Below are 23,279 nucleotides of genomic sequence, written 5' to 3'. Positions count from 1 at the left end.
GGCAGAGAGAATATATAGGTGAAGAAATCTGGAAAGGGAGATCTAGGATCTAACAGCCAGAGAAGGAGGAGGACTCCAGGGGCCAGCCACCCAACTACACAGCAAGCCATGGAGTAAGAGTAAGATTTACAGAAGTAAGAGAACAGGGAAAGCCCAGAGGAAAAGGTAGATGGGATAATTTAAGAAAAGCTGGTAAGAAACAAGCCAAGCTAAAGCCAGGTGTTTATAACTACAAGTAAGCCACCATTTGGGAGCTGGGTGGTGGGAGGCCCCCAAAGAGTAAAAAAACAATGAACAACAGTATGCTTACAGTTATGCTGATTATCACATGACATATTAGGGGATGACGAAGTACTTCTGCAGAGAGGCTGGGCAGCTCAACTGATGCCAGAACTGGGCTTAAATTTCCTTTATTGTTGAGTGACCATGCTCTCCAAAAAGTGTCAATGAGCATGGTGATTGCTCTCTGATGACTAAGCACCAATAGTGTTTCTAGGTACTTGCTTACACATTCCTTCATTATATTACCATCTTGTGCGACATCACTACTATAAACTAGTATCTGAAACTCACTCAGACTCAGAAAGGTCGTGACCTTCATAAGGTGACCCAACTTCTTAGAAGTCAATTCAAGACCCAAAACACCTGGGCCAGACCTTGTGGCACACACCTATAATCCTGGTGCTTGGGAGGCTGGAGCAGGAGGCTGTGGAGTTCAAGGCCATCTGATTGGCCATCATTGGATCTGCCTCACAATGCAATGCCACAAACACACAGACCCAAATCCACAGCAGGAAGACTCTGATCCTCATGTCACTGATGGTGTTTTTGTCTCTCATTGTTCTTGGCCAGTCCGTTCTCTTAGGGACTTTAAGAAGAAAAGTACTGAAATCACAGGATCAGAAAATAACCAGAGAGAGCTCTAGTAAGTATCTCTGGAACTGAAGATGGAGATTGTGTTGAAGCCTCCCACCTTGTCATTAGACCCAGAGGCGTGGCTAAGGACTGATGTATGGCTATGCTGAGAGACCTCAGTATCTGACAGGGACACCCTGCTATTCTAATTGGGAGATTCGGTGTCATTCTGAGAATTCAGTCACCAGTGGGACTGGCTGTGTGTCTGGAGGCTGCCCACTCCTAATGGCCTCTACAAGTGGACAACAGCTCTTGGCAGAGGAACATGAACAGCCATTTGGGATCAACACTACTCCATGTCAAGAGGCCTCTGTCTATAGAATGTAACTTTAGTAAAATAATTTCAAATTACAAAATAAGCCATCAGATGTGTTTGAAAAAGCTGAGAAAATCTATGGGACAAAATGCAAACAACCCCCTCCAGACCAAGGCCTTTAGTCACTATTAGGATACATGATATTCAAGTGAACATGCCAAAGGGCAGAGGGCATAGCTCAGTACTTACCTAGCATGTGCAAGGTGTTCAATCCCAAGTATTATGAGAGGGGGTAGGGCATGTCAGTTTAATACATTTAACAGCTGTGTGGCCAAGTGTGTGGCACTGTGGTGCATATTCACAAGTGAAAAGCATAAGCAAGTCAGTGTTTACGTTAAACTTCTAGAATGCAGTGCACTAAAAGCCCCACTAGCGTGCATGTAATTACATCCCTGCTGATTTCTTTGACCACATTTCTTTCTGTTTCCCCAAACACATATTTTGGACACTTCTGTAAAGAAATACAGTATGCATCAATGTCACATGGACCCACAGGGAACATACTCAATTGGCCCCCACCTCTCTGAGCAGTATAGACACCTGGGATGCGATCTTTCAGGTCTGGGGGGAATCCTAAATGCTAATTTCCAGCTATGACTGTGTGGAATGAAAACAGCAAACAAGGAGGCATGTGCAGAGTCAGCTCTTCTGTGTCTCCCAGCTCAGTTTTTCTACTCTCCTAAACTTTTCAGTAAAAAGGACAGAAAGAGGGCTCAGCAGGTAATGTGACTGCCGGGCAAGCCTGGGCAGCCTGAGTTTGACCCCCTGAACCCATGTAAAGGTGAAAGGAGAGCACCAGAGCCACAGTGTCCTCTGATGGCCACCTGTGTATGTGCACGCACGTGCATTGATGAGAAATACGGAAGTTTAAAAATGAGAAAGGAAGAGAGATGAGGAAGTCGCTCTGTGGGCAGAGAACATCTGTGCAAATGTGAGGACGGGAGTCCCAGCCTCTGGCAGCTCAGTAAGTGCCAGGTGGGTGTGGGGGCCTAGTGCTTGGGAGGTGGAGGCAGGCTCATCAGAGCAAGAGGCTGGCTAGATTAGCTAGAGAGCTCTGGCTTCACGTAGAAGGTCCTGCCTCAGTATGTAGTGAAGAGCCGTTAGGACGGACACCTGACGTCCACCTCCATGCTCAAGTTTATACACGTGTGTTCTCATGCATACACACACACACACACACACACATACACACACGGAAAAAAAAAAAAAAAGAGCTGGGTGCCCTGGTAAATTGAGAGGCAGAGGCAGAATTGCCTGCCGAAGTTTAAGGCCAGATTTTCGTGTCTCTGCTACTCACTTTGTTGGCAAAAAAATAGAGTTGAGATTTCTTTTTGTTTTAGTGTGCACGCAAGAGAGAATATTAAGAATATTATGTTTGTAATCCAGGCCTGCAGATTGCTACCAGTCAGATGCCTTAGTGTTTAGAAATAAAAGGGTTTTTAGCCCTTGGTAAGAAGTAGACATCAAAGAGCTCTCTCTCTCTCTCTCTGCCCTGCTTCTTATCTTTTCTTTCCAGAACCATCAGCACAAGGAAATCATTGGTTACAATAAGGATTTGTGGAAACATTTTCACTAAAATACAGAAAGAGATGTCAAGCCTTTTCCATGAATGGTGCTGGAATCTGAGTTTGTATGCGGTGGTTTAAAGCTTCACTAGTGACAGGCTTATTTCAAACATCTTTCCATATGAAATGCAAAGGCCCGAGACAGATCTGAGTCTCAAGGCCAGTCACACTTCCCCCTTGTTATCAGCACTATCCTTCAGAAAATACTGATTAAAAACGAAGGCCGTTCCCACTTCCCAGTCCTTAGCTTGCTTGCCTCATGGCACACCATGTCGCGGCTGAGCTGGGCCTTCATTCCAGAAAACACACTTCTTTTCTGGGTGGAAATTATCCGTATTTTGTTTGACCTTCAGAAGACTTGTGGCCTTACTGGAGGACATGAGCCAAAGTTTGTCCTCCAAGGTCGGGCTGTTGGGGGCTCATCTCCACGGGGACTGCTCTATAGAGCAGGAGAGGCGGTGGGAGCAAGGGGGCTGAGGTAATTCAGGCTTTCCAGTCCTTTCCAGTCTGAAAAACAAGGGGTGGCTTAAGATGGGCAGTCTTTTCAATCCCTGCCCCCTCTCCCTGCCCCAGAGTTCCTGTTTGTCTGACCCCTTGAGGACTCTGCCAAGGTTAGAGTGTTCTTTGCCGCTGACCTTGGTAGGGGGAGGGCACTGCGTCTCGTTTGTCACGGAGCTGATGCTGGCAATCCTCCTCTAAGTCTGTCAAACGCAGATCTCGGAATACGGACCACATGCCTTTTGAGCAGTACATTTTTCTGGATTCTTGTAAAAATATTTTTAGCTGAGGATGTAGCTTAGGCTAGCTCTTGCCATGCATGTGTGCAAGGTCTTGGGTGCAGGTGGGAGACATAGCTTGGTCCATGAGTACTCATGCTCAGTCTCAAGTTTAGTTCCCGGAATCCATATAGAAAGTCAGACACGATGGTGCGTGCTTGTTATCCCAGTGCTGGGAGGAGACACATGCTGGGTTCCTGGGGCTCACTGGCCTGCCAGCCTAGCCCTTTGACCAGCCCCAGGTCCCAACGAGACACTGTGAATCAAAAAAACAAAAGACCAAAAAACATAACAAAACAAACCCAAATCCCAAACCAAGGTGAATGGCTCCTGAGAAATAATACCCAAGGTTGACTTCTGGTCTCTATTTCCATTCACACATATGTGTATGCATATCACACACATATATGTACACACACATACACATACACACACCATACATGTACACGCACATACACACATATACAACATATACATGCATACACATGCACACACATACACACACACACACATAACATGCACATGCATACACATGCACACACATGTACACACATATACATCACACATGTACACACACATATACAACATACACATGCATACACATGCACACACATACAACATACACACACATGCACACACATAGACATATGCACACATACACCGTGGTTTGATTGCCAACACTGTCATGGCCTCTTCTCTCCAGCCCTCAGGTAATTCTGCAGAGGCAGAAGCGCAGGGTCGTGTTAAACGTCCTTACTGTAAAGCAGATGTGCTAGAGTAGTGTAGTGGGTCTGAGGACCCTCATCTGGACCAGTGTGTCTCATGACTCAACCACAGCTTGGTTGTTGCGTCTGTAGTTGTGGAGATGAAGATGCTAAAGTACTTGGGGACTAGAGAAATCACACGTGGCAACATTAAGATGTTTCCTTTAATAAGAATAGCCATTAGATGAGAGTAATTAAAAATCATTTCATATAGTCAAGCCTTCAGGTGAAGTAGGGGTCATACTTATATAAGTAGTTATAAAAGAATATGGATGATGACATTAATATCTCATGTCACCTTTGATGTGCTTGAGCCTTACTGTGTGAGTCCAGAGTTTCATGTGAAACCCAGTGAGTGGGAACCACATTTTCTCATGATTTTCGGGACGTAAGGTTGGAAAGGCTCCACAAAATACTCCGACAGGGTCAGTGGTAAGGTGAACATCTGCTAATCCAGGACGATTCTGAAAGGATTCTGACCCATGGTGTACCAGCCACCTTGGTTGGCTGCTGGTTGTCTGTGTGTTTTCTGTCTGCTGTTAGTCACAAGGGAGGACTCTTAAGAATAGGTATAAAAAAATGCTGTATGGTGTCTGTGCATCCCAATGTTATACCCATCCTCAGTGAGATGGCAGGACCGGTAAGAATCTGCAGGAGAGGGCTGGGGAGGTGAACCCCAGGATCCATGTAAATGCCATAATTTCTGCACCCAGAATGCAGAAATGGGATCTCTGGGGCAAGCCGACTAGTATGGTTAGCTGTAGTGGTAAGCTCTGGGCTCAAATGAGAGAACCCATGTCTTAGGGTTTCTGTTGCTGTGAAGAGACACCATGACCACAGCAACTCTTATAAGGAAAACATTTAACTGGGCTGGCTTACAGTTCAGAGGTTTAGTCCATTATCATCATGGTGGGGAGCATGGTGGCATGCAGGCAGACATGGTGCTGGCTACATCTTGATCGGAGGGTAACAGAAAGTGGAATGAAGCACTGAGTGTGACTTGGGCGTGTATGAGACCTCAAAGCCCACCCCCACAGTGACACACTTCTTCCAACAAGGCCACACTCAATAGTACCACTCCCTATGAGCTTACAGGGGCCAATTACATTCAAACTACCACACCTTGCCTCAGTGAACACGGTGAATAGCAACCAAGGAAGACTCCCCTTGTCAGCCTGGCCTCCACAATCATGTGCCCCACACATGTGAACACACATATACATATGTACGTACAACATACATGTACACATATACATGTTCAGCACACACACAGGAAAAAAAGTTTGCTGCTGACAAAGCAGAACTGGTAAGTGTAGGGAAAATAAGAAAAATGAGTAGAAAGAAAAATGCATGTTTTGATAATCTTTGTCCAATGTTTTTTCAAACACCAGCCTCAGATTTCAAGTATTATCCAGATGTAGTCTTTGGCCTCTCCTGTTTTCTGATAGGAATTCAGCCTTGAGTTGAACTTGGACACAGGCTGTTTTCTCTTCCTTTTAATTACACGGTGGCTGATCTGCTGTTGTTCGTTTGTTCTATTTTCTCCTCTTTTCCCCCTCTGCTGCTTTCTTCATGAGCTGCTGTTTATTCTGGAATGCTGGACACCCACATTTAGAGTTAGGGTTTATGTGCTTCTGTCTTAACCAGGAATGGGGACAATATGATCTGATGTTTTCATCTACAAGTTCCAGTAGACTCAGAGGGGTTCAAATCCACAGCTATGTGCTCAGAATTCCAGCTTGGAAAGCCCTGGCTCACTGGTAGTTAATAGCCTAGCTCTTCGAGGTTCTTTCTGTGAAGGCTTTCCTACCCTGTCTTTGTCGCCTTCTTCCTTACTTGTTTAAGAGGAATCATTCCTTGTTATCCAGCATCAGGCTATATGCCATTAAACTCCGGACTGTTTTCTGGTTTTGTTTTGTTTTTAGTGCTGGAATCAAACCAGAGCCTCATACATGTTAGATAGGTGCTTTGTGCTCAATCCCAAAGTTCAGATTTCTTACTGGGCAAGTCTGACTCATTAATCTCTTACAGATATCTTCCTTTTAAATTTATAAGATTCTTTGATGCCCAGACAGAACTTTAGTTCATTTTGGCAAGACAGGCAGTATTTGCTCCAAGGTGAAACTCAAGAAAAGGAACCAGAAGCCAGGTGAGGCAGCTTGGGAGTCTGAGCCTGAGTCTTCAGACTCCCAAGTGCAGGCTTTCCCACCTTGTTCTTACTGTAGATTGTCGTCTTCCCTTTTGGAGAGTGGGATAGTGTGGAAGGATAAATGCATACTTTTCTATTGCTTTTTCATGTTAGTATTATAGTTTTGTTTGTGTACAACTTCTTTCCAACTTAGCTTTGAAAAACTTTTAAGTCCACAATCTTATTGTTTTGATGACTTCCCTAGGATAGCAAAGACAAGTATTACTCTTATTTTATAAAGAAAACACAGGGATGATAATGTAGCTTAGTTGGTATAATGCCTGTCTAGCATGCATGAAGCCCTGAGTTCAATCCCCAACGCCACATAAATTGTGCCTATCACCCTGTTACAGACAAAACTACCTGTTTTTAACTTGCTCATGGCATAGTTCTTAGGGCCTGGTGGATGCTGGAAAACAACTCTGCGTAGGAGTCATTGTTGATACAGAGGAGATGGTGACAGTAGATGACTGTGTTGTCAACTTCTCTGTGTGCTTGTTTCCTGTGCTGACTTACTCATTCCAATGCATTTAGATAGAAAAAATAAATATAATTCTGTTTTGGCTGCTAATACATTTTTTAGTGGTTTTTGGAATTTCTCACTTATTATCTTTAATATTCCAAAGTTTTATTATGACTCATTTTGACTGTACAATAATAGAAGAGTAGCTCTTTTGGGGGCCATAGAGATGGCTCAACAGTTAAGAGCACTTGCCACCCTTGCAGAAGACTTGGGTTCAGTTCCTACCTACAACTCCCTGTAACTCCAGTTTCAGGGATTCTGACTCCCTCTTCTGGCCTCTGTGGGTACTGCATGCATGTGATGCACATACATGCATGGAGACAAACATGCATACACATAATGAAAGAATAAAATTAAAGAGTACCCTCCCCCCTTTGAAGACTGCAGGAAATAATTTGGGGAATTGTATCTTTGAAGCACATACATAATAATTTTCTCTAAGTGTTGATTTGTTTCTTAGTTATGAGCAGGGCGTGTCCAGTGTTCTGGATGAGAGAAGGTAAAATGCCAGGAGTAAAAAGAGCATAGTTAATTTTTCCTTTCTTTGCTCAAATGCATAGTTTTACCATAAACTACTGAAAGTTTCCTGTTCTGGCTTGATAAAAAAAAATACACTTCCATTTATTGTTTCTATGTAACGTCCTGTGTCTTTTATAGTAGAGAAGATGGAAATCTAGAATAAATTACATGTTATCTTTGGAAGCAGTAAGACTCTTTATTTCAGGAAGGAGCTTGAAAAAATGGGTCTTTTCAAGTCTGCCTGTGCATGTAGGTGTGTATAGCACCTTTTGTGAGTCTGCCTATGTGTGTAGGTGTGCATAGCACCTTTCCTGAGTCTGCCTGTGTGTGTAGGTGTGCATAGCACCTTTCCTGAGTCTGCCTGTGTGTGTAGGTGTACATAGCACCTTTCCTGAGTCCGCCTGTATGTGTAGGTGTGTATAGCACCTTTCCTTATGGAATGAATGGTTTGCAGAGGGTGAAGTCATACCCCTGCTCCTCTTGTGACTTGGAAGACTTGGGAATTCTACACTGTAATTTGGTTTTTGGAAGTTACAGTTGTATTGCACCAGAGAAGTGTTTTTTGAATGGCATATCTGTGTTTTCTTTGTGAAATGGACTACTCTGCACATGACGGCCATTTGTATAGAAAGGTCTACTGGCTGAAGGATCTCTTCTCCATGATGGTGCTGACACTGATTTGCGTGAAGGCAGGAAGGAGTAGTGAATCCAGATTCCTTGGAGCAGCCACAGGGGAATAATTTGCACATGGTGCTAAAGTTGCAGTTAATCTGACGTATCAGTTACTCCTGTTGAGATAGAATACCTGATAAAATCAACTTGAGGAAGGGAAGTTTATTTGGGTTCCCTGTTCAGGAGGATGGTTCTTCATGTCAGAAAAGGCATGGCAACAGCTGGGCACATTGTATTTGATGTCCAGAAGTGGAGAGATGGATGCTGGTACTCAGCTCACTTTCTCCTTGTATTCCATCTAGGATTCCATCCCACAGAATGGTGGCATCCACAGATGGGTGAGACCTTAACCCAGGCCCACCTGAGATCACCTTAACCTAGGATCTCCCTCACAGACTCGCCTATTTTCTAGGTCATTCTAGATCCTGTCAAGTTGATAAGCAATGCTGACCCTCACATCTGGGAGGCGTAGGGTCAGTATCCTCTTTATCCCACCAAGGGGCTTGGGGAAGGAAACCATGAGAAACTGGATAGGGCAGCCACACGAACGTTATCAGATCCATTTATCCATTTAGGTTGAAGGTCTCTGAGCAATAGGAACTCTAATGGGCTCTAAGTACCATCTTGTTGTGGACTAAATTCCCAACCAGTCCACCCTTACTACATGAGTTCATTCTCTTTGACTTTCTATTCAGACTCGGTGAGTATGGACCTGGGGTCCTTAATATTGTCTAATACTATTATACGGTATCAGTTTTTAAAGATGTTTGTTGCATCATGAAAGAACCCAAAATGTTCTAGTGAGTTAGAAGGAAAGCAGACGTCAAAGACCCACGTGGGCCATTGTGTAGACAGGGCGGGGGCTCCCTATCATCTAGCCCTTGCTAGGGTGGACTGACCGAAACTGAATGTGAGTAAGTATGAAGATGAAAAGGGATGAGCTTGAGCTCGATCCAGAGTTAGAAAACCCTTCAGAGGTATGAAGAGCATGGGCAGAACTGTAAGTGTGTAAACATGGGGCCACTCCAGTGAAGGTAAAACCTGAAGTATCTGGCTGACTGGATGACTCAGAGGGTTAATTAAAGCTGTGCAAACCGTGCACCAGGATGACCACGTTTGATTTCTGGAACCCAGAGTAAATGGAAAATACTCCTGAAAGCTGTCCCCTGACCTCCACATGTGTGCAGTGATGTGTGCATGCACACACACACACACACACACAGCAAATAAAAATTATAAAACAAGGGGCTGGAGAGATGGTTCAGTGGTTTATAGGACCTGCACTTGGTTCTCAGCAACCCATGGTTCCGCACAACCACCTGTAACTCCAATTCCAGGGGGGTCTGATGCCCTCTACTGGCCTGCTTGACACTGCACACGTGTGGTGCACATAGAGGCATGCAGACAAGCACTCATACACATAAAACAAAATAAATACATATTTTTAAAAAAGTAACATGCCAACCTTTAATAAACTATAGTTAGTGTTTATAGTGATAGTCTTAAATTAATTCAGAAAAAAATGCAAATAAGTGATTTTCAGTATGTATTTAAGATGGCCAGAAAGTAATTATACCATTGGTATGTGTTTGGTAATTTTCTATTTAAAAAATTACCAAAGTTGCTTTAGTAAAATTCAGTTTTGCGGGGTGTGGGATTTGCTTATGTGGAATATCTCATTAAGCAGTGAGTTTTGAGTAAGTGAGACATTATTGTGTGGGAGTGTGATGGGAAATACCGAGAGAAGGAATTGAAAATTATTTCAAATACAGATATCACCTTAGTGTCATTTTCTGTTCAAATCTTGCAAACAAAGTCCTCGTGTTGTAGGATTTGGTGTGCAAAGCATTTTTGTTTTCTGGTTGGACCATTTGGAAGTCTGCGTGTGAGTAAAGGTGAGTTCCCGCTGGCAGGGTGGCTTCCCGCCTCCACTCAGAGAAGCTACTTGATCCAGAGTGGAAAAACACTGAAGGAAAACTCCCCCCACAAAACACCCACAGATTTTAGAAAAACAGAAATTGCTTTGACTAATGTGACACACGTAAAAATAAATCCAAAAGAACAGCTCCAGCACTGACTCGGCGTGGCCACCTCTCCTGAAAGGGTGCTTTGTCTCTGCAGGTGTGTGCCGAGCAGCATGTTACCACGTGTGGTGTGGCCATGAGCATGCTCAGTAGCTGCTCTGTGGGACAGGTATCAGATTTGTCTCACCCTTAAATTTGGGGGAATCTTTATTAAACCACAGGACTGTAATTTTTGTAAAATGACTCCTGAAGTCACTGCTCCTTCACGGTGTGACAACTGTAAGGTGTCTTAGATTCAAATCTCTGAAAAATATTTTCCTGGCCTAAGAACTGATTTGTTTCCTTCTTATGAGATCCACATAAGCATCACATTTTCAGGTAATGTTGGTTAAAAGTTCAGTGCTAGGTTTGACTTCTTTAGATAGGTTCTTAATAAGATTTCTATTTTGCCAGCATGACTTTTAATTGATTGGTAGCTAGAGTGGGCTTTCTGGTAATTTTTGTTGTTGTTGTTGTTATTGTTATGAGTCCTCTAATTTCTTTTATAAAAGTAAGTACACGAATAATAAAAGAACATATATAATGGCATGACATTTTAGTTAGATCAGACTAGAGGCCCTACGTAGACCAATGTTGATACATGACCCGGCAGATGATGTCTGAAAAATAGGGTGGGCTTGGAAGTGTCTTTTTCTAGCTCATGTGTAGAAGTCCTTTAACCATGGGACAGCAGTGAGGTCACTAAACAGCATAGCATCTGAGGTCCATTAGGCTCTACTGTCCCACGGTCGCTATCACAGAGGGAGTACGCTGAATCAGGAAGCATTTTTCTTGGAGCACATCCTGAACTTGGACAATATAGTAATGGTAGTTACAGCGGTGTAAAGCTGAAGCCTGTTCAACCCACTGTATGGATGGTTAAGTAACTGCTTGAGGTCATATGAGCTTAAGTGTGGCAGGATTAAGATTTAAATCTAAGAGAGGCACCCTAGTAGCAGCCTAGGGTTTGGTTATTTCACTGACGGATTCACCACTCAGCGGGTCTCTAGGAAGAGAACAAGCAAGAGCAGTGTGGCCCTTGTTTACAGCTAAGGAGAGTGAGCTCCCCACCCCCATTCCATTTCTTCTTTTGAGACAAGGTTTCACTACACAGACCTGGCTGTCCAGGAACTCACTATGTAGATCAGGCTGGCCTAGAATTCCCAGAGATCACCTGCCTGTGCCTCCTGAGTGCTGGGATGAAAGGTGTGCGCCCCCACACCCAGGGCTGACTCTAGTGATAGTTTAGCAGGCTTCAGGACCGACGTTCATGAGCTGGGAGGGCCCTGCTGCGTTTCTAAGATTGTTGGTGTACACACACAAGTTCTGTGACAGAGCTGTGGGAACTCCAGCTCTCCCAGAGCCATAAACTTCTCTGTAAAAGCAGCTAAGGACAACTGTGACGTGGCCACAAAATTCCCTAGGGACCACTAGCTGTCGGCTTCCCTGTGCAGTCACCTGAGCAGTGAGCTAGCGATACAGATCGGTCTCATGAAGGGTTCGCGTGCACATTAAGCTGGGTAATTTGCCATTTAAATTAAGCATTTCCTTCATTTGTTAAAAACCAATTGTTGGGTTCCCTGATTACATATAAAGCCTTCAAGTAAACATGTTTTAGTCCATGGCCTGCCTTGTGCACATGGCTGTAATTAGTAATGCATCACATGGCCAAACCTAACGTTGGTAGTTTTTTCTTTTTAAATCTTTCTCTTCTCTTTCATCAGGACCGGTGGTTCCAGGTGATGATTCAAGTCTTGAGCAGTCGTGTTTTCCTCCTCCATCCTTCCTGTCCCCCCCACCGCCCCCCATATCGCCTTGTGCCACTTACTGTCCGCTCTGCACACAGCGAGACAGAAAACTTCCCAGTGCAGGGTAGGCCCCCCACTGTGCCACACCTCAGGGTTCTGTGTCTGATTCTTGCCTGTTCTCACTCCCTTTCCTTATTTATCAGACACCAGTTAGACGGCAAGAGGCTGGGACAGTAGCTCAACCCCCAGTGCCACCGGGGGTGGGAGGGAGAAAGTCAGCTTTGTGATTACCGTGGGTGTAAGTCAAGGTCTGCTGGCGAACGGATCTGTCACCACAGTGACTAGAGCAGCTCTGGACCCTTGAAGTCTCGGTTTACCACTAAGCACTGCCTTGGTAAGGACTGAGTTGCAAATGTTATTACATGGATAACTGGAGGGTGATATTATACCTTGAGAGCAATTAAACATTTTTGTCTTATCAAATGTTTATTTTCTTTCAGTCATTTTATATTCCAAACTCAAGGCGGGAGGGAAAAATTAAATAAACTTGTTTTTCTCTCTTTTGGACTTATCTTAAATTTTTATATATTATTATTATTAGTGTGCCTGTGTGGGTGTGGGGGGAGGGGTACACACGTGTAATGGTGAATGGCAACTTGCAGGAGTTGGTTCTCTCTTCTACTGTGTGTGCCAGGATTGAATTCATGTCACCAGGCAAACCCTGACCTCCTGGCATCACTCCGGCCCAGAGAATCTGTCCCTTTCATCCTCTACGCCTTCAGGCTTTTCTTGGTCTCTGTGCTGAGCCATGTGGGCAATGCCATCATTAAGTTCTTGCCCCATAAATGGGCATTGCGGGCTGTGTCCTCTCCCACCTCAGCTTCCTTTAGGTTAAGTCAGAAGAGCAAGAACATGTGTACCCTCCTGTAAATGGAAAATAGGCCGAAGCTTGGCCAGAGTCCTCAGGAGGTGTGGGCCCGGCCTGCTGTTCCTTACTCCCAGAATGCACTCAGAGAACAGGAAATTTCACTCTAACTTTGTGTAGTTTAATTTGAAGTCTTCCCACTGTAATTCTTAGAAATACTTTGGGGCAGTGATAGCTGGGGAGGGGTAAAGGGATTCTTATCTTAGACATTTTACTAAGCATTCTAAGAGGCCACTGAGAGGACATTTATCAATCGGGGGAAATTCTTCTCATTCATTCATTTCTCCTTCCCAGGGGAATTTATGTCACTTGAAATTTTTCAAGTGTTTTTACATATAGTGCCTCATTTTAGCCATAGGTCAAGCCTGTAAGGGAATAAGAGAGAATGTGGGAAGCTTACCAGGTCATAGCTGGAGGCTGGTGCCCAGTGGCAGAGGACTTGCCTAGCAGATGTTAAGTTTAGGGTTTTATCCCTAGTATAGCACAAACATAACATAACAAACCCCCACCTAGAGATCCAACGTCAAACAACCAAGAAGTCGGACTTGGCACCAACTCCCAGGCCCCAAACCCTGGAGCCCAGCGCCTTGTGCTTCTCTACCGCAGAGCTTACCATGCATCTACTTTCTGCTCTACCGTGGAGCTACACCTCTAAACCCCGAGGGGCTTCTCTTGATGTTAGTAACCACTGTGGAACACGACCCTCTGCTCCCTCTCCCTCCTAGACCCCTCTGTGGACACTTGTGCGGAGTAGACTCTTGCTTAGGTAGAAGAGCTGAACAGCGTCGATAGCTTGGCAATTTCCCAACTCTGAGAACTCAGGTTCCCAGTGAAGCTCTGTCCTTTGTTTCCTTCTGAACATTTCAAAGCACAGTTTGAACACAGGAAATTCTTCAACATGGTTGCACCCGCGATTTCAACACAACGGTATACAAATATGCGCTGGCCCCCAGCCCAACACGTTGGCATTTGACTCCTTGGAAGAGGGTTGGTATTGTCAAGAGGAAGCTTGGGTTCTGATACTCATGTGGAGGGTGCAAGGAACCCTGGGAAGCTGAGCCAAAGACGTGGGCTCTCTTCCACTGAGAAATCCATATTTCAGGTTTAAGACTCTATCAGAATTCCTTATCAGAAATAAACTTCAGATTCTAACTAAGTCTTATTGTTGAAAACCCAAGTGGGAACTATGGCCGAGGCCCCTTCAAGAGTTTAATGGCCGTTCATTCCCCAGCTCCATCCCCAAGGGGCCTTAGAGTCAATGAACTGTAATTTAAGATGATACAAACATTAGCTCGTGTGTACTGGCCAGAGGCTCTGGAGCCCAGGGCCTTCCAGGTGTTTCTGCTCTTTGAGCTTTGTTTCTGCACCGTATCCTGGTATTTGTGACATTCCTTCTTCCAGAGCTCAGTAAGAGCCAGGCTGTTGTGTTGGCTGAGAAAACATCCCGGGAGCCCCTTTCTCACCGATTCTGGCCTCCTCCCCCAGTGGGTAGAAGGGGTTTTCTGCTCAGAGATAGAATAGGTCTTACAGTGCCCAGTCCCACAGTCTGTGGGAGTTTGTCCCTCTTCGAAGTTGACAGCATTGCAGAATTCTCTGGGGTACAGTAACACAAACTCTTATTAGCCAATGGTGTCGTGGCAATAAAAAACCTCCCCACTGCAACGTCCTGGTCCCAGGCTATAATGTTACCCTTAATTCCCACTGCATCTTTACCACTTTTACTACAGCTGAACACACGTTTCTCATTAGTACCCTGGGTGATATGGGGAATCAGAATACTGGAAATTACATGGAATAGGTACCAGATGTTTGTGTCAGTTTGCTAGTCATTAGGATTTAAGATGTTTGCAGATCACATTGAGTAGACGTAAAAACCACTTTCTGTGCCCTCCTCCAAATGATACCCTTCCCTCTTGACTCGCTGTTATGTGAGGTATAACAGCAATGATTTCTTTGGGAGGCAGGTAGATTAAATGTAGTATGTGCAGCAAACACATCTGTTCCCAAAAGCTTCATCTGCATTCTCTCAAGCCTGGGTACTGGCTTTCAGCCAGCATGGACATGGGGGTTCTGTAACTCAGGCTGGAATTCTGGGTGTAGCTAAACATATAATGAAGGGGTGAGTCTATTTGCATTTTTCTTTGTGAATAGATTTAGATAATGATGGTACAGTCAGATCTTAATGTAGTTTCCCATGTGTCCAGATAATCAATTGTTAATTGAAAAGACAAGAAGTGAGTTGGTCAAATGAGAAAGGAGCTGGTGGTCCCTTCCTCAGTGAGGGCACAGAGTCTTTTAAGTTAGCTGGGGGCTCTAAGTATGAACTGAGCAGTTTCGTTTTTATTGATTTTTATCATTTTATCTTAGGAGATGTGAATGCATGTTTGTGCTTGGTTTGTGTGTCTGTAGGCCGAATCCTCAGTGAAGACCTGAGAAGCGCAAAGCAGAAGTGGTTGGTGTGTTGTTGTGGGAGAGGCTGGACCAGAGTCTGGGGAAACTGGTTTCCTCAGCCCCCTGCTGCTGTTGGCTGGTGGAGTGTGACTTTCGGCCAGAAAAGCATCTTCTCTGTGCCCGGTTCCAACACTCTCGAATCAGAATTGTAGCTACATTGTCTCAGTTGAATTACAAGGATGAGAAACAATACATGTATGATGTGTGGCCCAGAGCTGGTACACGCTAGCAAGCTAGGAGAGCTTGCTGTGGGGCCTGTCACACAAGGTGGACAGCCCTGAGCACTAAGTGGTTCACAGTGTTGCTTTGAGGGATGCTGCTCTGTGAAGGAGGCTGATTTGGTGACAGTCTTGTCAGTGTGATTGTGGTGTCCACTGTGATGCATGGAACTGAGCCAACCTCAGGGCAGGAGAGAAAAGGTCCGTTCAAACAGGGCATGGTGTCCAGTAAGATTTGAGGAGGCCAGACTTCCTAAAGAGCCAACAGAGCAGGATCAACTCAGCTTATATGTGGAGACCACAGGAAATTTAGATAATTTGGGGGGCAGGGCAGGAGGGATAACTCAGGGCAGAGTGCGTAGCACATGCCCAGCATGAACAGAAATGTCCAGTTGGGAAGGCACAAGCATGGAACGGCCCCAGAGGGGGATCTCTCAATGCATTACTGCCAGGGCTTGGCATCTTGCAACAGTTTACTTTCAGTGGAATAAATAAGATCAATTCTACCCGCTAATAAGAGTTTCTGTGAGGATTCAGATAAAGCATCCATAACACGATTCTAACTATGAAATGTTGGGGGGGGGGGTGGAATGGCCTATTTGCTTGTTTGTTTGTTTGTTTATTTGAGGCACTCTTGTGTTATAGCCACGGCTGGTCTGGGACTTACTATGTAGTCAAGGATTACTTTGAATTTCTGATCCTCCTGACTCTGTTTCCTGAGTGCAGGGATTGCAGGTGTGAGCCACCAATGTTTGGGACTGAACCCCAAGTTTATGTGCAAGCATTCTGCTAAGACAAGTCCCAGGCTTTTTCCTGCTTCTTTATTTTAGTAGTACATGTGTTCATGAATGCAGAGAATAGCAATCTGTGTCCATGTTGCCCCTCAAGATGATGAAGGAGCCTTTGCTCCTGCTCGTTGGTCTCTGATTACAGGGACAAGATCATATAGGAAGAGGAGGACTATGGGTTTCCAGCTGTGGCCATAAAAGAAACCTCTGCTTGTGAAGAAGCTTCACAGCTCACAGTGTACCATAGATCTTAAGAGTGTGTTTGCCTGGTGGCTGGAGGTGTTGCATCCCAGTCAGGGTGGCTAGAAAAGAAACCCTCACTGTGCCCCCGAGACACAAGTGTCAGGGCCCAGGAGTAGGCCTCACTCTTTCCATATGGAGGCTGCTCTGAATGTACCGAAGCTCTGCAGTGTGTGGGCAGGCTGAAGGGACCTCTACCACTGTGTATCGCATCTGCTTTCCCGTCAAGAGGAAGGAGGAAAAGACAGAGGACACATCCTTTTGTAAGGACTCTTCTTGGAAGAAGCTAGGCGTGAAGCCATTGATTACTGCTCAGAATTTGGTCACATGGCCATGCGTACCTGCCAATGGGGCTGGGACAGGCAGGCTTCGTTTGGGGATGATCACGTGCCCAACAGAGAAAGAACAGTTGATGTTGAGAGGTTGCTAGTAGGCGGGTGCCTGAGCCAGAATGGCTAAAACATAGTAAGCAAGTGGTGGGGGATGAGGCTGGGCTATGAGGCCAGGCCGGGTCTGGGTGGGCTTTGTAAGCCTTGGGGTGGTTCGGGGTTTCACCTGGGGAGTGAGAATTCAGAAAGTCCTTTTAGAAAGGACACCACCACATTTATGGTTTTGAAATCTTTATTTTCTTTTCATCCTCTCTCTGCGTTTTGGTTTAACCCTGGGTACATACTGTGCTCGGCACACATACCCAGCTATTTCTCTATGGTGAATTCCTGGAGTAAAGTCACTGGGTCAGAGGAAATGGCTCTTGCTTTCTCACCCAGTCTGTGGTTTCTGGAGGTGGCCCCAATGTTTATAGTTTTTATAAGCATCCCCTCCCTCTCGATATTTTTAAAAATGAAACATTTCAACATAAAAAGATGTTGAAACTGTGTTTGCTGCACATCCAGATTCCACAATTAACGTTCTGCAAAAGTTGCTTTACCAGATTTATGCGTGTCTGTCCATCAAGACATCTTCATTTTGGATGCATTTCAGAGTAAGTTACAAACCTCGGGACACTTTACCACCTACGCCTAGGCTGGGTTTTGTTTGTTTGTTTTTGTTTGATTTTTTCCCCCACAGACTGTGTGGGCACAGCTCAGTCTTGCTCCTCAGACTGCTGTCTGACAGAGGCAGGTCCTCCTCTGAGGCCTCAGGTGACCTTAGAATAGACATAACGTATGTGTTGAGCCATCTTCTTTTTGTTTAAGATGAGAGGATACCACCTCCTTAGGCCAGCAGAGTGGATAAACAGGGATGATTTCATTATTATATTTACTATATCTGTCTGACAGTATATTGAGCTGTTGGAGACTTTATTTTATATAATGTACAAGATTTGCCGGCTTTATTCTTGTGTGTATGTGAACGTGTGCATGCGGAGGCGAGAGGCCCACACCAGGCGTCTTCTTGGTTGCTCTCCACCTTATTATGCTTTGAGTCAGAGTCTCACTGAACCTGGAGCTCACTGATTAGCTGGGCTGGCTGCCCAGTGAGCTCTGAGGATCCACTTGTCTTGCCTCCCCTGTAGCTATGGTTACTTGCTACCATGTGAGGCTTTTGTGTGGGTGTTGGGGATCAGGATCCAGGTCTCACTCTCAGGGCAGACACTTAACCAACTGAGCCATCTCCCCAGCCTTCATATACTTTGTGGTGGCGGCAAATAATTTCTCATATACACACATTATTTGTACTTTGTTTGATTTTAGTGTATGCTTAGTCATAGGCTGTGGGTTTCTTTATTTTTTTTCCCCAAACTTGTAGTTAAATATATATATTGAGCCACTGCAAAAATTCTGGTGGGTCAAGAACATGCTATACTATGCCGGGCAACTTTCTGTTACTGTAGCAAAATACCTGAGGTAACTAAGGGGAAGGAAGGTTTGCTTTTGATGCACCATTTTGGGGCTTTCCACCCGCAGTTGCTCACCTCTAGCATTTTGGGTCTGTAAGGACATGTCATGGAGGGAGCATGTGGTGGAGGGAACGGCTCACCTCAGGGTGGCCCTGGAGGCAAAAGGAGAGGAGGAAGGGACTGGAAGTCCAGTACCCCCATCACGGGCCTCCTAAAATGTGGTCACCACTCCATAGCTCAGGAGACAGCCACGTTGCCAGAACCTGGGCCTTGAGAGCACATTTAAGATCCAGAATACGGCACTGAGTATGCTTAGACAAGGACTGCAGGGCGACCGTAGAAAGGGCAGTTGTCCTGCTGCATGATCCTAGACTGTGTGCGTCTTCCACTTGACCTTGGGCTAGAGCTGTACCCCAAGCAAGAGCAGTCAGCTCTTCCTGGGAGAATATGAGGCGTGATGATGGCCTTGGAGAGGAAAAGTGCGTTGAGCAGATCGCAGGCCCCTTAGTAGATGTGTTTTGGGTCAAATGAAAACCCATGTTTTTTTATTGTATTTAATTTGTGATCATTGTAAATTCATGGCAGGAGTCTCTGAAACTAACTTGGTTCCCAAGCACAGTAGCTATTATGTATCATCTAAGTCCCCAGAATCAGGGGAACGGACTTTCTCTGAGGCTCACCCACAGATTCTTCCCCTGCCATTGCTGTAACAGCCCCTTCCTTCACCACCTCCTGCCTCCTCTGAAAGCAGCTGGGCACCGTCCAGCAAGAGTGGCAGTGATTCTTTGAAAAGGCACATACTTCATTTCAGACCAGATTGCTATTATCAACCTAGATAATTTCTGTGAGTCCTGAAATAGACTTGGCCTGGTAGGTGGGGTGCCTGTTTATGACATAGCATTGGGGCCCAGCAGCGCCTCGTTCAGAATTTCAAATGGCATTTGAGACTGAGTCTGCAGTTCTAAAGAATGTGTTTGTTATTTAGAAGCCAGGAGGAATTCACCGGAATGCGCCTGGGACTTTGATCTGGGTCCCCTTAGAAAAGGTTGAAGCTTGGAGGTGCCCTGTGTTCACAGTCCCAGGGTCTCATCAGAGTGGGGTCAGTGATGTATATGTGAGGGTGAAGAGTTCTAGGTCCCTTCTCTCTGCCTTCTGAAGAGTCTTTGGGACACACTGACAAATACAGATTAAATAGAAGAGAAAGAATACGAATTCATTGCGAAAGAGGAAAATTCACAGGAATGTGATAAGTCAAAATACCAGAAACATCTGCTCCATTTTGGAGGGAGGGGGGTTGCGGGTATGGGAAATCTGAGGGTTTGAAAATGATTTTTAGGAGAACACAGTGGGCTTGGAGAACATGGGTGGCAGAGGACAGATACACAGGAATGACAAAGGTTTGCAAATGATTCTCTCTGGAATATTGAAGGGACTGACACAGAAGACACGGGGTGTGAGGAAAGTGTCCAAGTATGTCGACACTGTGTTCTCTCAGCCTGCCTTGAGCTCAGTCAGTGGAAGCCCCGGGGTGTGACCAGAGGTGATGGTTTTCTTCTTTGGGGTCCAGACTTTAAAGGGACACAAAAGCCTCCTCAGGCATTCGCTGCTCTCTGAATTCCTTTCATTTAAAACAACTAACATACCAAGACAGTGTATTTTGGGGGTGACAGTTCCTGGGCCCTCTTGGTATCTCATTTCCTTCCCCCAGATGTCATCAATATGGGATGGTGATGAGGAGTAGTGGAATTGTAGCTCACATCACTGCAGCAACCCACTTCTCATTAGTTCCTTGTGGCTAATTAGTTCTTGGCAAAGGGTAGAGGAGAGAGGGAGGGGGAAGGATGGAGGGGGAAGGGAGAAAGGAGGGAGAGAGAGAATATGAATGAATATAAGAATATGAATTTCCAGGCCAGGCACTATAGTGGAATCCTGAGAGCCTAGTGATGAATATGGAAAATCACAGCCATCAGGAGGTTAACGGGTGTATTGTTGACTGGCTGTGGCAGGTGTATACACCTGTAGCCACTGTGGTAAATGAAGCAGAGGAGATGGGCAAATAAATTATGGGAGGATGAAGAAGTGGGGGCAGAGGAGTACCTCCTTCAGCTTGGGGGCCCTTATTGTGGGGGTGGAGTTAGAGTTGAAGAGTTTGGGTGACTGAGACAAGCTTAAGTAAAGACAGATGTGCAGTTGAGAATCTTCATGCTGCGTCTGGTGCCTTTCAAGCAAGTTGGTGTTGCTGGAGACGGGAGTGAGATTGGAAGGCTGACAGGAGGCTAGACCAAGCAAAGACTGGTTGTGTGCCCTGTTGAGGGGCTCAGGCTTTGTTTAGCAGTTCTCAGAGGGTGGGGGCTCCCGAGGTTTGAAGGGCTACCTTGCTATAGAGCTGGCTTGGAGAGCTTGGGGGTGCAGCCTTCTTAATTTTGGGCAGTTGGGAAGCAGAGGTGGAGAGGAGTGGATGGTTTAGAATCAAAAGCTTGGTTGGCTAGAGGAATGGAAAATGAGGAAGCAGGAGCCAAATATGACCAGAGTTCTGCTTTTCCTGTTAAGGGAAGGTTTTCCTGACCTCTGGCCTAAACTTTGCAGGTCTGGCTCCAAACTCCTCTCCTTACACATTTTGTTTTGTATCGTTCTTAAATTTGTTTTATTTTCCCTAATAAAGGAAAACTCTTAAAAGGTATCAGACTATTTGGGGAGTGTGTGTACAATTTTAGATATTTAATCTTATTTATGTATAGTATTATTTGGACTTTAAATAATTTATTCCAGCTATCTCATGTTTTCTTCCAAGAGAGGAAATAAAAACACAAATATCGAAAGGGACGTATCCTTCCCAAAAGGATACATTGACGACCCGTGAGCCTAAAGATAATTTAGAAATCAAACACATATCAAAATTATGCAAAAAATGTAAAAGATTGGGATTTCAGATGAAGATACTAGCTTTTTAATCTTCGAGTTGTGAGAACAACTTGGTTGTAAAGGTTCTTCAGCCGTGTTTGCAGTGACTCTGTCACCCAAAGTGTCTCTGCTCTTGCTGTACATCTCATGTCTGTGATTCCGTCCACAGGTCCAGAGCCCAGCTCCTGGTGTGAACAGTCGCCCATCGGTGCCTCTCATCCTGTCCAGGCCTTGATGGAGAGCTTCACTGTTCTGTCTGGCTGTGCCAGCAGGGGCACAACTGGGCTGCCACAGGAGGTTCACATCCTAAACCTCCGCATTGCAGACCAGGGAGCGGCCCAGCCACAGAGGGAGGTAAGTGTGGGTGTTGCTGTGTACGTCAGAGACTGGACATCAGAGGATAACTCTGAGATAGATTCTTTCCTTCCATCTTGGTTCCGGGGATTGGAACTCACGTCATCCGCCTTGTAAGGAAAGCACTTCTACCTGATGGGCCATCTTGTCAACCCCATTCACCTAGGATTTTAAATTGTCTTCTTTACACATGACATTCCTTTCTTCCTGCTTTGCTGTGTCTTATGAACATAGTTCTTCTGAAAGATGAGTGAGGAAAAAACCCTAGAACAAAGGTCAGTACCCCGAGGGCAGTTCCTTACTGCAGTTGTGGTATCTTATCCAAGATGGCGGTCTTGGTGGCCATGGAGAAGATCATGGGACAAGCTCATGATTATTCAGTGTTTGCTCTGGGCTCAGCACTTGTTGAAAACAGTACTCCACGGGCTTCCTTCATTATGTCCATTTTACAGGTCAGAATACAGGGGTGAGAACATGAATTTCAGAGTCAAATGACCCATTCTTCCCTGTGACTCAGCAAATGCTTAGATCATGGTCTCCTTGTAACGTTTAAGAGGATGGACTTCCCCACACGATAGCACACAGTTGACATTCTTTCTGTTTTTTAGTTTATGTGTCTGCAATGTTATCAGGCAAGGATTAGCTCTCTAAGGAAAAGGCACCATAGTAATTCCTAACGATGGTGGAGTTTAGGAAGACAACTGAAAAATGGAAATTTTCTTCTTGCTTTCTCGTGGTCAGAAAAGTGAATCTCCACAGCTATTTGTCTGTGTGCTGTAGGCGTCTCCTTGCCTTTTGGGGTCTGTGGGGGTAGGCACGGAAGTCCACTAGGAAAAGCAGAGCTGACTTAATCTGATGAGAGTGTGCAGTGTTGGCTCGTTTCAGAGTCAGGGCATCTAACCCTTTCCAGCTCCATTGGAAATTATTGTCAGTCCTCTTGGTGGCTTGCCATTGTGGCTGCAACACATTTTTCAGGTCAGATTTCGTTATCCCAGTAATGTGTCTTTAATTCTCAACGTATGTGGGAGAGTTTGTGGTGGGAGGGAAGTTGGGGGGGGGGGGAAATACAGCCCCTGTGGGGTGTTGCTGACTCCAGCAATTCCTCAGTGTTGCAATTACTCATTTTATATACGCTTCTCTCAGAGGGACTGAGGAGGAAAAAGAAAGTCCGGGCTGTTGCAGGAACGTCAACAACCAAACATTCTTAGTGTTAAATTGTGCGGTACTGCTGTGGATTCTGAAAATGGATTTGACAAGATTGCCACAGCAAAAGAAAAAAAGACTTCAGGGAGGGACATTCCAGAACATGGCAGTACAGAGGATGTGTGGCTAGCTAGGAGCCTGGCGAGGTCAGTGAGAGGGCTTCGGCAGGGCAGCCCCAACCCTGCACTGCTGCCATGTCTATGCAGTCCGTGTATGTGTGCTCTGCGGCCCAAGATTTAAAGGCATTTCTGCTACTAGACCTCTGAGGGAAACTTCATTATTGCCTTCCTTGGAGGCCTTTAAGAACCGA

At 45.3% G+C, this 23,279-nt stretch overlaps 1 protein-coding gene across 1 annotated transcript in view; it reads left to right on the top strand.

Moving 5' to 3' along the window:
- The window catches only part of Tgfbr3 (transforming growth factor beta receptor 3), a 188,255-nt gene that overhangs the window by 51,560 nt on the left and 113,416 nt on the right, over positions 1-23,279 (top strand). Inside the window, exon 3 of the mRNA XM_059274900.1 lies at positions 21,582-21,766. Within this exon, the coding sequence (XP_059130883.1) occupies positions 21,582-21,766 (185 nt within the window). The remainder of the gene's footprint in view (positions 1-21,581; positions 21,767-23,279) is intronic.

Source organism: Peromyscus eremicus, chromosome 10, assembly GCF_949786415.1.
Source record: "Peromyscus eremicus chromosome 10, PerEre_H2_v1, whole genome shotgun sequence".
NCBI lineage: Eukaryota > Metazoa > Chordata > Mammalia > Rodentia > Cricetidae > Peromyscus > Peromyscus eremicus.
The sequence above is the reverse complement of the archived record's forward strand: the minus strand, read 5'-3'. Positions and strand labels throughout refer to the sequence as shown.